General features: G+C 49.1%; 2 protein-coding genes and 1 long non-coding RNA gene across 5 annotated transcripts; 1 reads left to right on the forward strand and 2 right to left on the reverse strand.

Moving 5' to 3' along the window:
* Positions 1-7,721: 7,721 nt before the first annotated feature.
* LOC120967848 (protein ALP1-like) lies at positions 7,722-12,699 on the forward strand. Of its 3 annotated transcripts, XM_073504716.1 has the most exons (3): positions 7,724-8,514; positions 10,776-11,479; positions 11,552-12,699. In XM_073504716.1, the coding sequence occupies exons 2-3, from the start codon at positions 11,244-11,246 to the stop codon at positions 12,591-12,593; spliced, it is 1,278 nt and encodes a 425-aa protein (XP_073360817.1). In that variant the 5' UTR covers positions 7,724-8,514; positions 10,776-11,243; the 3' UTR covers positions 12,594-12,699. The 3 variants fall into 3 exon arrangements, with proteins under 3 accessions (XP_073360816.1, XP_073360817.1, XP_073360818.1); XM_073504715.1 differs by having other exon boundaries at positions 7,722-8,514; positions 10,776-12,699; XM_073504717.1 differs by having other exon boundaries at positions 7,730-8,514; positions 10,776-11,577.
* Positions 8,528-10,762, reverse strand: LOC120967850 (uncharacterized). The gene is made up of 3 exons (XR_005761655.2): positions 9,994-10,762; positions 8,773-8,828; positions 8,528-8,672 (listed from the first exon to the last, which is right to left on the reverse strand). It is a non-coding gene; the product is annotated as an uncharacterized lncRNA (long non-coding RNA).
* Positions 12,700-12,775: 76 nt separating the features above from the next.
* On the reverse strand, positions 12,776-13,920 carry LOC109766298 (uncharacterized). The gene is made up of 2 exons (XM_040394101.3): positions 13,462-13,920; positions 12,776-13,362 (listed from the first exon to the last, which is right to left on the reverse strand). Exons 1-2 carry the CDS (start codon positions 13,894-13,896, stop codon positions 12,784-12,786), a joined length of 1,014 nt encoding a protein of 337 aa, XP_040250035.2. The 5' UTR covers positions 13,897-13,920; the 3' UTR covers positions 12,776-12,783.
* Positions 13,921-15,187: the final 1,267 nt, after the last annotated feature.

A 15,187-nucleotide genomic window follows, 5' to 3' on the forward strand; every position in this document is an offset into this window, starting at 1 on the left:
TAAGCTCAGGCTCACTGTAGACGCAACGAGCTGCTTCAAGGGGAGGACTGAGAGGCAAAGCACGAAGCAATTCAGTAGCTGGTGCCTTGTAGTGAGTATTTTCAGACATCCAGTCCAGCACCCATGAATTCACATCTTCAGAGTCTCCGGTGATGTGCAGCATTGCATAAAATTGAAGAATGAGTTCTTCATTCCAATCACATATATCAGTGCAGAAATTTAGCAGTCCAACATCGTGAAGAACACTAAGGACTGGCACGAAGCACAGCAGAGATTCCATGTCCACGTGAGGAATGTGCTCATGATCGAAGACTTTGCCTTTGTTGAACAGCACGGAGGAATAAAAATTTGCCTGGCTGGCAGTCCAGAAATGCCTCTTCCTAATGCGAGCAGAGTCATAGGGGTTGTAATCCGTGAAGAATACGTGCTCGCCGAAGAAATCATCAGCCTTGAATTTTTGCTTCCATGAGAATGGATCCTTTGGCTTGGGCAGAGGAGTGTCAGTCAGTTGCATCACAACCTCAGGAATCACAATCTCAGGTTCTTCAGGCTGAGGAATTTCTGGTTCCTCTTTAGTGGCAGTCTGTGTCTTCAATTCTTCATTCAGAATTTCTTCAGCACTAGTGGCTGGAATTTCTTCATGTACAGACGGAGTGGGGTGAGTTTCTTCAGAGCCCAATGGAACAGTATGTGCTGGGGACTGAGGGATTTGCTACAATGGCGTGAACAGAGGAGAGTTGGGATGCTGACTTTCCCAAAAGTCATCATTCATCAATGGAGTAGTACTCCCAATGTCCACGTCAGAATTTTGATCATCCAATTGCTCAACGCCATCCTCTTCAGCAGTAAACTGAGGCATGGGCGAGGAGACAATTGGAGTTGAAGGGATTGCGTCCGCTTCAATTTCTTCATCCATCTGCTCTGAAGAAGCAGCAGAGGGAATGTCTTCATCAGATCCACTTGGGATCACATAATCTTCATCAAAAGGTACAAGTTCCTTTGATGGCATGCTGGAAACAGGAACAACATCAATAGGATTTGCGAATGAGCTTGACAATTTCTTCATCTTCTTCGGAGCTGAAGAATCTGATGAAGCTGATGCTTTCCTTTTCTTCACAGCTGCACGCTCTGCAGCCTTGGTCTTCTTCACATCTGATGCAGATGGAAGGATTGGAGTTGGGGTAGGCACAGGAGGAGCAGAGGAATTTGGTGGAATTTCTTCAGGCACAACTGATGCAGTTGGCCTGACTTCTTCATTTTCTTTAGGCGCACCACTAGTGGATGCCCTGGCAATTTCTTCAGCGGCTGGAATTCAGTCATCAGCCCTGGAACTCACATTTTCTTCAGCAGCCTGATTTTCATCAACGGTGCTGGCGTTTTCTTCAGTAGGCTGAGCAGATGCTCCGGCTTGAGAAATATCTGGTTGCGATGGAGCTGCAACATTGGAGGTGAACTTTTCAGACAATTTCACAAACCTGACTTTGCCTCCAAGCCAGTCAGCACGGTACGCGTCAAAGTCATCACTGAGTTTCTTGATCTTAGATTGAATAGTGACAAGTTCTTTAGTTGTCATAGAGACAACGTTTTTCTTCAGGAAATGCTCCTTCCTGTATTGTGCTTTCTTGAGCTGCCTTGCCTTCTCATATTTCCATTTTTCTTCTTGGATGAAGGCAGTCAGCATATGACATTGGCCATGAGTCAGTTTGAAATCAGGCATAGGAGTGTTGGGGTCCTTGTGCCAGAGATCAATGTAGTCGAGGATCAACTTTGGATCCAAAAGCAAAGGGACATTTGTGCATTTGGCTCTAGCGGCCTTGACCTGCCTATCTCTGATGATTTCTGCAAGTTCATCATCATCAGCTTCGTCTTCATCAGACGGCACTTGGAAGGCGACCTGCTTCTTGTGAGGACTTGGGCGAGAACCTCGTCCAACAGTGGCCTTTGTCTTCAGCAGAGAGGGTCCCGTTGAAGAATATGGTGCAGCTGAGGAACTAGCAGAAGCTCCTGAGGCAATAGAGATGCTTGTTGTCCTTTGGCACGTGGCGAGATGCACAGGTGCAGAGGATTTGGTCGGAGCAGCCGAAGAGTTTGGCGGAGGAGCTGAGAACTTTGGAGGAGCAGGAGCAGTTTGAGAATTTGGCCGTGAGGGCTTTGAGGAATCTGGCCGTGAGGGCATTGCTGAGGAACTTGGCCTTGAGGGCATTGAAGATGAAGCACTTGGCTTATGCGCAGGCTTCTTTGCCATGGCCTTCTTAGGCTTGACAGCAGAGGCCTCAGCAGAGGCAGCAGCATCAGCAGAGTCCTCGTTGAATTTCCTCACTACTTCTCTGGCTTGTCTAGCCAGCTTGGCCTGGCGATTGGCCCATTCATCAGGATAATCCTCACCGCGCTTGAGGCTAGTGGGATATGCTTCTTGGCCAGGTGCCAATGGAGGTCTTGGGCATGGAGGATTGAGTGCGAATATCTTCATATATTTGGGAGTAACATACCTGTACTCCCTCCATGCATGTAATATATAGTTTACTTTATTGGTGTGTGGAAATGTCATGTGTGTAGTAGCCACCTATGTAATTATGCATGTAATAGTTTACTTTGGTGTGTGCAAATGCCATGGTTGTAGTAGCCACCTATGTAAGTGGATGTTTAATTTGGTTATGCAACCATGTCCTGATAAGTGTGCATATAATGTTGTTGTTATGTATGCTGAAAGTGCGTTATATCGACTAGAGGGGGGGTGAATAGGCGATGATTTTTATAAATTCTTCACTGAGGAATTTGCGGGTGAGGAAATTCCTTAGCGAAGAACTACTAGCAGCGGAATAAGGGCTCAAAAGTAAACATAACAGAACACAAGCATGGTCATCATGATGAAATGAAGACAAGCACAGAGTACAGAAAGCGTAATCACAGGATAACACAGGATGAAGACAAACAAACTGAAGAAATTGAATTGAGGAAATTGACAAAGTCTTCAGTCAAGGTCTTCAAGCACAGATATGAGCAAGTGTACAACACAGTAATGAGGAAATGAAAGAGTTGAGGAAATTGAACCAGTAAGCTTGGTGAAGACAATGATTTGGTAGACCAGTTCCAACTGCTGTCTCAGTTGTACATCTGGTTGGAGCGGCTAGGTATTTAAACCTGAGGACACACAGTCCCGGACACACAGTCATCACCGTATTCTCCTTGAGCTAAGGTCACACAGACCTCGCCCAATCACTCGTGGTAAGTCTTCAGGTGACTTCCGAACCTTCACAAACTCGGTCACTCGGCGATCCACAATTCCTCTTGGATGCTCTAGACCATGACGCCTAACCGTCTGGAAGAAGCACAGTCTTCAAAGGTAACAAGCGTCGGATCCACGCAGGATCAATCTCTTCAGTGATGCTCAATCACTTTGGGTTTGTAGGTGTTTGGGTTTGGGTTTTTCCTCACTCGATGATTTTCGCTCAAAGTCCTCGGAGGATGGGATGCTCTCAAATGACAAGTGTCAGTTTCTCTCGGAGCAGCCAACCAGCTAGTGGTTGTAGGGGGCGGCTATTTATAGCCTAGGGAGCAGCCCGACATGATAAGACATAAATGCCCTTCAATGATATGACCGTTAGGTGGATAAGATATTTTGGGACAGCTGGCGCGTAGCACAGCAACGATCGGAAATTTGAGGCTCAAATTCCTCAGGGCTATCATGTTCCTCATTGTGTAGGCAATCCGCATTGGCGAATTCCTAACTCCTCAGTCAGAACAAATTCCTCAGAGACCAGAAGAACTTCATCTCTGTCACTGAAGAATATGACTGAACTGTATGAGATTTCCAATGGCTTCACTCGAAGGGATTGGTAGGTGTAGGATTTTGAGTTGAGCATCACATGGAATTTTTTCCTTAGTATTTCCTCAACCCCCTTTAACAGTACGGTGTTTCCTATGACTCAAGAAAGAGAAAATGAAACTACAAAAACAAAAGTCTTCACGCTCCATGTTCCTCGAATGAATACCAAGTCTTCAAGGTCACACCAATTTCTTCACTTTCAAAGTCTTCAGAAAGCCAAAGTATTCAGTCGAAGAACTTCATTTTTAGGGGTCAACTTTCTCTGTAAATATCAAACTCCTCGTAGACTTATAGACCTGTGTACACTCATAAACACATTAGTCCCTTAACCTATAAGTCTTCAATACACCAAAATCACTAAGGGGCACTAGATGCACTTACATATGCAATCCCATCGCACAACACACACGTCTTATTAGCAGCAATCGTCTGTGTTATTATCGGTCTTTGCACACATTTCTCATTATAGACCTGTTTGCCGCGTATCACACACATCTTGATATATTGAACCGTTTCTGTTCTCTTGTCTCAACGCAAACAGTTCATCCAAGTGAACCACATGCCGTATATCGCACACACCTTGATCTGGCTAACCGTTTCTTTTGTGTTGCCTAATCACAAACAGTTCATCCGAGTGAACTGTAAGCCGTATATCGCACAACCCTTCATCTGGCTGCCCGTTTCTTTTGTTCCTCCTCATCGCAAACAGTTAATTGAACTGAACCGTATGCCCAGCATCGCACACGCAACTATAATCTGAACCATGTTTGATGCATCCTCCATCGCAAATGTTTTGCACCTTTTTGACGGTTTTTTACACCACCGTTTGCGATTATTGCATCGCACATAGTTTCGTCGAAGGGTCTCTGATCGTAGTGTCGCGTTAGCAGCATCCCGCAGTAGTGTGTATTTGTCATGAAGAAAGCAATGGCGATAAAACTGAACGATCATAATGCTAAGCTAACGGATGGGTCTTGTCCATCACATCATTCTTCTAATGATGTGATCCTGTTATCAAATGACAACTCATGTCCATGGTTAGGAAACCTTAACCATCTTTGATCAACGAGCTAGTCAAGTAGAGGATCTTTAGGAACACGACGTTTGTTTATTATTCACACATGTATTTAGGTTTTCCAATCAATATAATTATAGCATGAATAATAAACTTTTATCATGAATAAGGAAGTATAAAATAATAACTTTATTATTGCCTCTAGGGCATATTTCCTTCAAAAACATCGGCAGTCACCGACGAGCACCGCATAGCATCGCCGGAAGCACCGGTGAGCGCTGCACCGCTGCCCCGACTCGGCGAGCTTGGCGACAGCACGACGATCACGTCCACGGCCATGGCGGGAGGTGCGTCTCTATAGCGGCGTGTGTACTGCATTGCAGGGTCAGTAGCACTGACGAGTGCCAACAACCATGGACGGGGTGCTGCGTCAGGTGCACGCGGTTGTCGAAGCTGTGATGCATCATCACAGGAGTTGTTGCCCCCCTCCCCCATTCGACTGCCCGTCGCAGTCGTCGTTGCATCTCCGATGATACTTCTACACAACATCGATGGTCCTACCATGGGGGGATCCATCATAGCAGTTGCAATGCTACGAACCGGTGACGCCCACCCTCGCAACTGGCCCCATGTTGAAGTGCAGTCCACCCCCCTTGCCGCAGCATGCTTCTCCCCCGATGTTGCAACGACATGTCATCCCCAATCGCCACTTGTAGTAGCGATGCAACGACAAAAATTGCTTGTAGTAGCGGGTGGCGATGTGTTGGATTGGAGTGTTAGCTTTGGACGGCGGGGTTTGCAGCATCTCTTAAACGTGACTGTGGGAATGGGGAGCAAGCCTCCGGCAACGGCGATGGTCGGCTTTACTTCGTGCCAGTCTAGGTCAAAGGAGAGACGAGAGGGGGAAATATTAGACGTAGACGAGAGAGAGAGAGAGAGAGAGAGAGAGAGAGAGAGAGAGGGAGGGAACGACCCGCGTCTGGATGAGGATAAGGTTGGGGATGCGATGGCATGACCCACAGGGAGCATGTGTCAAACGGAGGGGCCAGTTTACGGGTGAGAGAGATCATCCAGTTGATTAAAAGAGTTTCCCCGAATCAAACCCATTTTGAATAGGCCACTAATCTGCGCCGGCGCGCCGGCCCAACCGTTCGGCCGGTCGCGTCGGAGCCATTGGATTTGAGTCGGGTGGGCCGTTGGATCTGGCGGAAAAAAACGGTTGGCTCGCTGCTTCTTCTTCCGCTCGCTGAATCGCATCTCCCGCTCGGTGCGCACCTCCTCTCCCCTCCGGTAGCCATCCTCGTCGCCGGCCTCCTCCCCGGTCGCCGGTCACCGTCCCTCGCCGCCGGACGTTGCACCTCGCCGGCGTCGTCTTCTGCGTTTCTCGCTGGCTACGCGCGTGCGCTCGTGGTTGTAGCTTCCCATGGTGACAGTCGCAGCTCCGGTGTGAGGCCTCGGCTCCGGTGGTGTCGTCGCCGGTCGCGGCACCCTGCCGACGAGCTCGCCGTGAAGGGTCGCAACAAATTGAGTCGCTGGTTGTAGCAAATGACGCCGCTGGTTCCAGCAAAAATGACATCGTCGCAGGTTCCAGCATTTTGGTTGAAGCTTTCTCGGTCTCTGGTAGAAGCTTTTTCATCTGCGGGATGAAGCTTTTTTTTAAACGGTTGCAACTTTTCATGTGTACCTAAAAGGCGATTGAAACTTTTGTAGTGGCTGGCTAAAGATTTTCAATCTCTAGTTGAAGCTTTTTCATCTGCGGGATGAAGCTTTTGTTAAAACGGTTGCAGCTCTTCATGTGTTCCGAGTCTGGTTTGAAGCTTTTTGATCTACTAGATGTAGCTTTTTGCATTCATGGTTGTAGCACAAGCATTGCCGTTTACAACTGCAGTACCAGTACGTCCGCGTGGCCGCCGTTACTGGTTCCAGCAAAGTTTGCTGGTTGCAGCAAACTCTGCGTCGCAGTTCGCCGCCGTGGCAATGCCTTGTGCCGGTTGTAGCAAAACGGTTGGCCCGTTCCAGCATCTGCTGGTGTCGTTTGTAGCAAACGAAATTGCCAGTTGTAGCTCCTCTTGCTGCAGGTTCCAGCACCGACGGCAGCAGCTTGTATCACCCGCGGTGGCTGGTTGCAGCATTTGTGACAGCAGGTTGTAGCAGCCGTAGTGGGCGGTTCCAGCACCGATGTTCGCCGATTCCAGCACAGGCAGGGACAGATGGTAGCACCAAGTGGTGGGCGTTCCAGCACCTGCGGTGGCCATTTCTAGCAAACCGCAAGGCTGGTTCCAGCACCTCCATGGCCGGATGTAGCTTCTGCAGGCGGTGTCCCCAGCAAACCTCCCCGTTGATGCCGCTCGCAGCCCGTCCATGCCGTAAAAAATCCCCTTACTCGCGTTCATGGCTTCAACGCCCCTGGACAGCTCGAATCCGGCCATGGCCTCCGCCCTGCAGATGAATCCGGCCACGAAGATTGCAGCAGCAACGCATCCCGCGCGGTGATCTATTTGGGGCGCTCCTCGCCGTGGTTTGCTGCGGAGAGGAAAAACACATGGCGAAGGCGAAGAAAAGGAAGAGAGTAGCGAGGACAGAGATGCGAGGCGGGCGGTGGAGAAAGAAGATAAGAAAGGGAAAGCTGCTTCTGTACGCGTGGGGCCGTGACGCGAGGTGCGAGTGCGTGCGAGACCGGCCGATGGTTCGGCCGGTCGACCGTATGTAAACATTTCCCTTTTGAATATCTTTCTCTCCCTCCAGACACAAGTCCGTGATTTTCACCAAATCTCAGCGAGACGCTGTGGAACTTGTATCGGATTTGTGAGCAATTCCAGAGTGCGTGCTGAAAATAAGTTACACTGTAATTATCTGATGAAGGTCCCAAGATTCACTTTTTTACACATAAAACCAGATTATTTTCCAGACAAACGTCTCCCATGAAAGCCTTTGCTGGGTATATATAAGATCGAGCCCCTCCAGCCCCTCATCTTCTCCGAAATACACGATTCGGTCCTTTGCACTTCGTTTCCACGTGCTTGCCAGGATGGAATTCCACCGTCCAAGTCAGGTCCCACCCGAAGCTGACCGTAGCGACGCACGTCTCTCTGCCGCCGCGGCAGCCCTCACCGCCTCGTCGACCCGGCGCTCTCCGCCGCCGCTGCCCGACTCAGGGCGACAGCTCGCGGAGGCCACCTCCGCGCCAGCCCTCACCGCCTCGTCGACCCGGCGCTCTCCGCCGCCGCTGCCCGACTCAGGGCGACAGCTCGCGGAGGCCACCTCCGCGCCAGGCCTCACTGCCTCGCGGCCCCTCCCCGACTCAAGGCGACAGCTCGCGCAGGCTACCTCTGCGCCAGCCCTCACCACCTCGCCCACCGGGGTATCTCCGCCGCCGAGACCCCTCGCCGACTCAAGCCGACGGCTCGCGCAGGACACCTCCTCTCGGGCGCCAGCCCTCGTCATTCAGTCTCGGGGGCACGCCTCCCCCTCCTCCCCATGGCCGCTGCTGAGGGGCTCTCGTTTGGTTCGCTCCGCGGCGGAGCCGCCCGCCCTGGACGAGGCCGTCGATGAGCCGCCGCAGGCGCAGCGGCGGCGGTCGTTCAAGAACACTGATGAGCCACCGCAGAAGCAGCAGCGCACACCGCAGAAGGGCGTTGAACCAGAGCAATGCAGGATTGAAGACCGCCCAAAGGTATATTGTGAATCTTGCTATCTTTCCTGTGAGAAATTATCTTCCTTGATTTCTTGTTTTGACGTCCTTCCTGCAATTTTGGGATTAAAAACTAATTTGCTTGGATTTTTCTGATGCTTGCTCTAGATTAGCATGATACAGAGTCAACATCTGTCTTTCTGCGTCAGTTGCAAAAATAAAATAAAATCAGATGCGAACCTCATTAGAATGAATTCTTAGTGCATTTGAACTATGAATTCTGAACCAAAAAAGATGTACCTGGATGGATGAACTATGTATTTCGCAGTTATCCATGCTTATCCATTTCGCAGGACCTGAATAAATTAAGATACGATGTTCTTTGTAAAGTTTAGCACATGCTAATGCTCATGCAAGTGTAGGTGATGCGTTTAGAATGCATGTCTCAAATATGTAGCTTGGTGTGTTATACAAAGTTTAGTCAATCTACCAATTCATGATGCAACGGAAATTGATCTGGATAATTACTGAGATTTTGTGTGAAAAACAGATAACCCCTCCTGCCCTCCGGTCGAATATAGCTTTATTTGTTTGTTTGCCTCTTTCCTGCTGATTGATGTTTGTGCACAAATAGGTCATCGAAGTATTCAACTTATAGGCTGTCTTACAAGATATGAAAGCATTGTCCATCTGATGAGGATTAGTCTAGCCTTTGTATGAATGAATCGGCCTACCCCAACTTGTTTGGGACTAAAGGCTTTGTTGTTGTTGTTGTTTTTGTTGTTGGAATGAATTGATCTCAGTACACCTTTGGGTGGGATATTTGCTCTTGTCAGCATGAGGGGGGTGCATTGTTTTCAAGGTGTCGCTTAGGCGTTAGGGCGCCCTGCAAGCTCAAGGCGTCCAGCTTGCCTTAGGTACCTGCGTAAGGTGTGCTCCTTAAGCTTTAAGGTGTCTGAAGCATCTGCTTAGGCATCCAGGTTGGCGCCCTAGTCCATATTGGACGCCTTGAGCTTGCCAGGCAGGCAGGGGAGCAGTTTCAGGCAGGAAACAGAGATGCTGTTGCCTGTTGGTGCCACCAGGTAAGGGGGGAGCCCCCGATCCACACACCTCCTCCTCTCCAGTGGCTCTTCCAGCAGATCTGCTCCCTCCACTGCAGCAGATCTTCTCCCGCAACTCTCCTCTCCAGCAGCTCCTCCTCCTACTCTCCAGCAGCTCCTCATTCTCCTCCGCTCCAGCAGCTCCTCCTCCTCTTCTCCAGTACAGCAGCAACCAGCAACTGGCAACAGCAAGGAGCCAACTCTGCCTACCAAATTCTACTATATTCTGCTGCTTAGAACTCTGTAAGGCGTCCCCCTTGCCTTATGCCTTAGCACTTAGGCGGCAATGTGCAGTACGAAGTGACTGGAGGAAGTGGCGAAAGCCGAAAGCTACAACAAACTACCGGTTGAGACGATTAAGAAGGCGGCGACGACCAGAGAAGAAGGAAGCAACATCAAAGTGCAACGAAGAAGAATGTACCACTGCAAGCCGTGGAGGCAGCCGAAGGAGGCAGAAAAACGCCACTTCCAGCCGACGAACGCCAGCTGCCAAGCACCCTCAGAGGACATCCCCCAAGCCGTCTAGCTCCCAACCGATGACCGCCCCTGACGCCGCCTCTCTACACAGCCTCCATGGAAATCGCAGCACTGTGCAGAAAGGAAAAAACAGCAGCGACCCCAATTTCCTCCCTACCCACACAACCTTTTTACTAAACCTGGGCATTTTCCGGGCCGGGCTGGGTTTCAGTCTGGGTTTGAAATAGCAAATATGGAGCCCGAGGCTGGCCCCAAGCCCAAACTATACCTCAAATTCAAGGTCGAGCCCTGCCTGACAGTAAAGCGCATAGCCTGAGGCCCGGCCCGAAAGCGCGGCGATAATCAGATGTATATCTAATTTTGTCTTCAGATTTTCCTTGTCTTACATATACACATCCATGATACATCTGTTCTGCATGAAAAAAATCCACATTGGCAGTTCTTATTTTACCTGAAGCACACATCAACATCTGCAATCCGCTGTACTCCTACAAGATTTATAAATCTACTGGTGTAAAAACTTAATGTTAATTCTGAAAGCTAGATAATTTTAATCCTTACTGTTAATATTGTTTTAAACCAATACTCTTGCTTTGGTTTGTTCAAATTCTTTAAGATTTAGCTATTGTTCTGTCATAGATTAGTTTTGCTGGTCAAAACCTAATGTTGTTACATTTTATTTTCCAATCTTCATTATTCTGAAATTGTTTATCTTATGCCATTCAGGAGACCAAAGTGAACGTGCACCGGGGGGCTCCTTTTCCTAGATGCCAGATCTGTGGTAGGAGAGTCCTCACTTACTACTACAAGTGTTGTGGCCAGGCCACCTGCAAGGACTGCCAGCGTGCATGCAATTGCAGATTCAAGACAAGGCTAGATGTACCTAGAGTAAAGACCGGCGGGGGTGACCTTAGAGCATCTCTAGTGGATGGTGTAAATTTGGACGTGTATATCTCCATATACACGTTCATATACACCTTACTAAAATATACACCTCTCAGTTTTTCAGTGGAACGTGTAAATTTGGACGTGTATATTCCAACGGCTATATTTTCAAACGGCTATATTTTCAACGGCTATATTTTCAACGGTCGTATTTCTCTATATAAACCACCCCTACCATCTTTCTTCTAGCACTTCTATCTGTGACTTCTCTTCTCACCTAGATTTCTCTATCGTCTCTCACGCAACACAATGAACACATCCACTTTGGACATGAGTTCTTCGTCATCTTCATCTGGCGACGATGAACTCATACTTGCAGCATTCGCCGAGCGCGAGGAGGAAGAGAGGATGAACGCTCGACGCCATGGCGGTTCCAAGCATGGACGTCAAACAATCAATCGAGGAAGAGATGCCGGATTTGTTCTTCTGTGGGACGACTACTTCAAAGAAGTTCCTCGCTATCCCGAACATTTGTTTCGACGAAGGTTCGTAATTACTACACTTCTCTGCTTTAGCCCTTTTTTCATTTCCCTGTCTCATTTACTTTTTATGCACAGATTTAGGATGTCCCGTAATTTGTTCAAACGCATAGCCGATGGTATACTTGAGCATGATTATGATGGTTATTTTACTCAAAAAAGAAGTGCTTCTGGAGCTCTTGGGTTACATCCTCTGCAAAAGATGACCGCGGCAATGCGGATGCTAACATATGGAATAGCAGCTGATGGTGCTGATGAGTACATCCGGTCCGCTGAGGCTACTAATTTAGAGTCTTGCAAGAAATTTGTGATCAAAGTTTGTGAAGTTTTTGGGGAAAGGTACCTGAGATCTCCAAATGAAGAAGACATTGCTAGGTTACTTGCAATAGGGGAGGAAAGAGGATTTCCTGGTATGTTAGGGAGCATAGATTGCATGCACTGGGGTTGGAAAAATTGCCCCAAAAAATGGCATGGCATGTTTAAAGGCCATGTCAGCGAGCCCACTATGATCTTGGAAGCAGTTGCTTCACAAGATCTTTGGATTTGGCATGCTTATTTTGGTTTACCAGGGTCTCTGAATGATATAAATGTTCTTCAACGTTCTCCTGTTTTTACAAAGCTAGCTGAAGGCCAAACTCCTCCAGTGAATTATAGCATCAATGGCCATCAGTACACAATGGGGTATTATCTTGCAGATGGTATCTATCCACGGTGGGCAACATTTGTGAAGAGCATACCAGCTCCAGATACCAGAAAACATAAAACTTTTGCCAAGAGGCAAGAGGGGGCTAGGAAAGATGTGGAACGAGCCTTTGGAGTTCTTCAATCCCGTTTTGCCATTGTTCGTGGACCTGCTAAAGGATGGAAACGTAAAGAAATCGGTGATGTCATGAAAGCTTGTGTCATAATGCACAATATGATAGTTGAAGAGGAGCGACAAACTGGTCGGCAAAGCTGCACTTTTGAGGCAATGGGAGAAAGAGTCACGGTCTCTCGTACTCATGCGGAACAACTGAGCTCTTTTATTCAGATGACTCACCGGATTAGAAATCAAGGTGAACATGATCAGCTTAAACTTGATCTAATTGACCATGTGTGGCAAAAGTTTGGAAACGAGTGATGTCCTAGTTATAAGTCTGTAATCCGTTTCTTTTCATCTAGTTTTAATTTATGCAATGAGTGATGTAATCCATGAATTTATAGCTATCAATAAAATATTTATGCAATGAGTGATGTTATCAAATAGTTCATACAGCAACTAGCGGAAAGCAGTAAATAGTTCATATAGCTCACATATCAAATAGCTCACATTACTCTAGGCCTCGAGCAAGGATCTCATTCTGCTTAGCTTGGTAGAACTGCTTTTGCACATCAGTCATACCACTAGTGTCGATCAGCATGACCCTCTCATCTAATTCAAACTGTCTCCGTGCATCCTCCCTCTCGTTTCGTGCATCCTCCTTCTTTCTGAGTGCAATCTCCTCTTTTCGCAATTCAAATTGCTGTGCATAGCGAGCATTTCTTGCCGCTTCTTTGATCTCATCCTTCTCTTGCTTTGCTGCCCACACCGTTTCTAATGACAGCTTGCAAGCATTCTCATCAGCTTTACCTCTCTTGTCCTTCTTAACACCATCAGGTCTTTTCTCATGTTCAAGAGCATCAGTGTGTATCGAGGTTGCATCAGTGCGTACCGAGGATGCATCTGACGGATCATTGGTGGCTCTGCCTGGACTTTCATCAATGGTTTTCTTTTGTTTCTTAAGAGAAGTTTCAAGTTCTCTTGTCTGCCACTTTGGATACTTTGCAAACTCTATATAGCAATGCATCAATGTGAAAGGCCGGTTTTTTTTAACATCCATTTCCTTGAACAGAATGTGTGCATCGTTTGTCTGCACATATAAATATATTGTTAACAAATGCACAACACATATAGAATATTGCACATCACATATTGCACAACACATATAGAAGTAGAATATTGCGCATACCTTTTCTGCTATAGTCCTTCCACTTTCTTCCTTATTTAAAATCTGCTGAAGGCAACCACAAAATTTGGAGGTCTCTCTGTTAATCAATGTGTAACGGCAATTGATTGCATTAGGATTACGCTCCGGCCATGACGATTCCTTGTGTGTGTTGTAGTACTCTGAAATTCTAGCCCAATAAGCATCTCGGTTTTGATCAGTCCCAACAATATCCAAACTTGTATTTGCCCATGCTGCTATGAGAACCTTGTCCTCATCACTACACCAATTTTTTCCTTTGTTGGATTTTCCTTTCTCTATTATTGCAGAACGTTGCTGCGTTGATGGTGTTGCTTGATGCTGAGTTGATGGAGTTGCCTGCTCTCCAATTGGACTTTCTGGTTGTGTTTGCATGTAACCAAAATCAAGGGTGTCCAAGAAGCTTTGGTCAGCATCCATCTACAAGCAACCAATGCACAGCTATTTTAGACCACAATCTGGCATCAAATTGACAAGCAAAAAATTATTGAACGAGATGCAAAATATTAAGTTGACTGAAGGACAGCCAAATCACTCATTCCTGTGAATGGGGACTCTAGCCAAATCACTCATTCCTGCTACTTTACAGTCCTCGCAGGATCACCCACACATTCGCCGCCAAGATCACACGAGCCGCACCCCCGGCCGCCGCCCCTGCATCTCCCCCCTCCCCCCCACCCGGCCGTCGCCCAGCCCCCCGTCCCCGCGCCAGGGCGCGCGCCGGCACCGGCGCCGCCGCCAGATCGGGCTGCAGGGCGTGCGGCCGCCGCCCCTGCATCTCCCCACGGCGCCGCTCGTCCGGCCGCTGCCCCTGCATCTCCCCCCTCCCCACGGCGCCGCTCGTCCGGCCGCCGCCCCAGCAGATAGGCGCGACCGGCCGCCGCCCCTGCATCTCCCCCCTCCCCCCCACCGCTCCGCCGCCCCTGCATCTCCCCCCTCCTCCCCACCGCGCGCCCGGCCGCCGCCCCTGCATCTCCCCCCTCCCCCCACCGCGCGCCCGGCCACCGCCCCTGCATCTCTCCCCTCCCCCCCCACCGCTCCGCCGCCCCTGCATCTCCCCCCTCCCCCCCACCGCGCGCCCGCTCCGCCGCCCCTCTGCTCCCGCTTGCGAGAAAGGAAAAAATGGTTACCTTTGGCGGCGGCCGGAGAGGAGACGCGACGGCGACCTTGGGCGGCGGCCGGAGAGGGGCGACGGCGACCTTGGGGAGGCGGCCGGGAGCGGGAGCGGGAGGAACTGGAGCGGGAGCGAGCCCACGGGCGTGGTTCGGTCCTGTTTACTCCCACGCCAGGTACGCTCGTGGGAGCGACGTGTACAGGTACACGACCTGATACACGATCCACTGGGAGACATTTTTTTATTTTGATCGTGTATATTTAGCATCCACCTCCATATACACCATCCACTAGAGATGCTCTTAGCATGCAAGGCACCTTCTACCTCCCCTGCTACCCCTGGGTGCTGATTGAGGCCACCCGTCAGGAGGACGTGGTGAGGTATACCTACGCTCCAATTGCCCAAGCAGTTGACACGAATTACCCCTTCCTGAATGCGGTAACTTTCTCCTTCGATGATGGGTCTTGCGCCAATCCAAAACTCAGATGCATGGTCAAGCAAGTGATCGACCGTCAGAACTTCTACCTGCCTACAGATAAGTCCAGCACCCTTGGCGAGGGTACAGAGGACTTGGACTGGTAGTCCTAGTCTAGCGAG

The sequence above is a fragment of the Aegilops tauschii genome, chromosome 7 (genome assembly GCF_002575655.3).
Source record: "Aegilops tauschii subsp. strangulata cultivar AL8/78 chromosome 7, Aet v6.0, whole genome shotgun sequence".
Taxonomy (NCBI): domain Eukaryota; kingdom Viridiplantae; phylum Streptophyta; class Magnoliopsida; order Poales; family Poaceae; genus Aegilops; species Aegilops tauschii.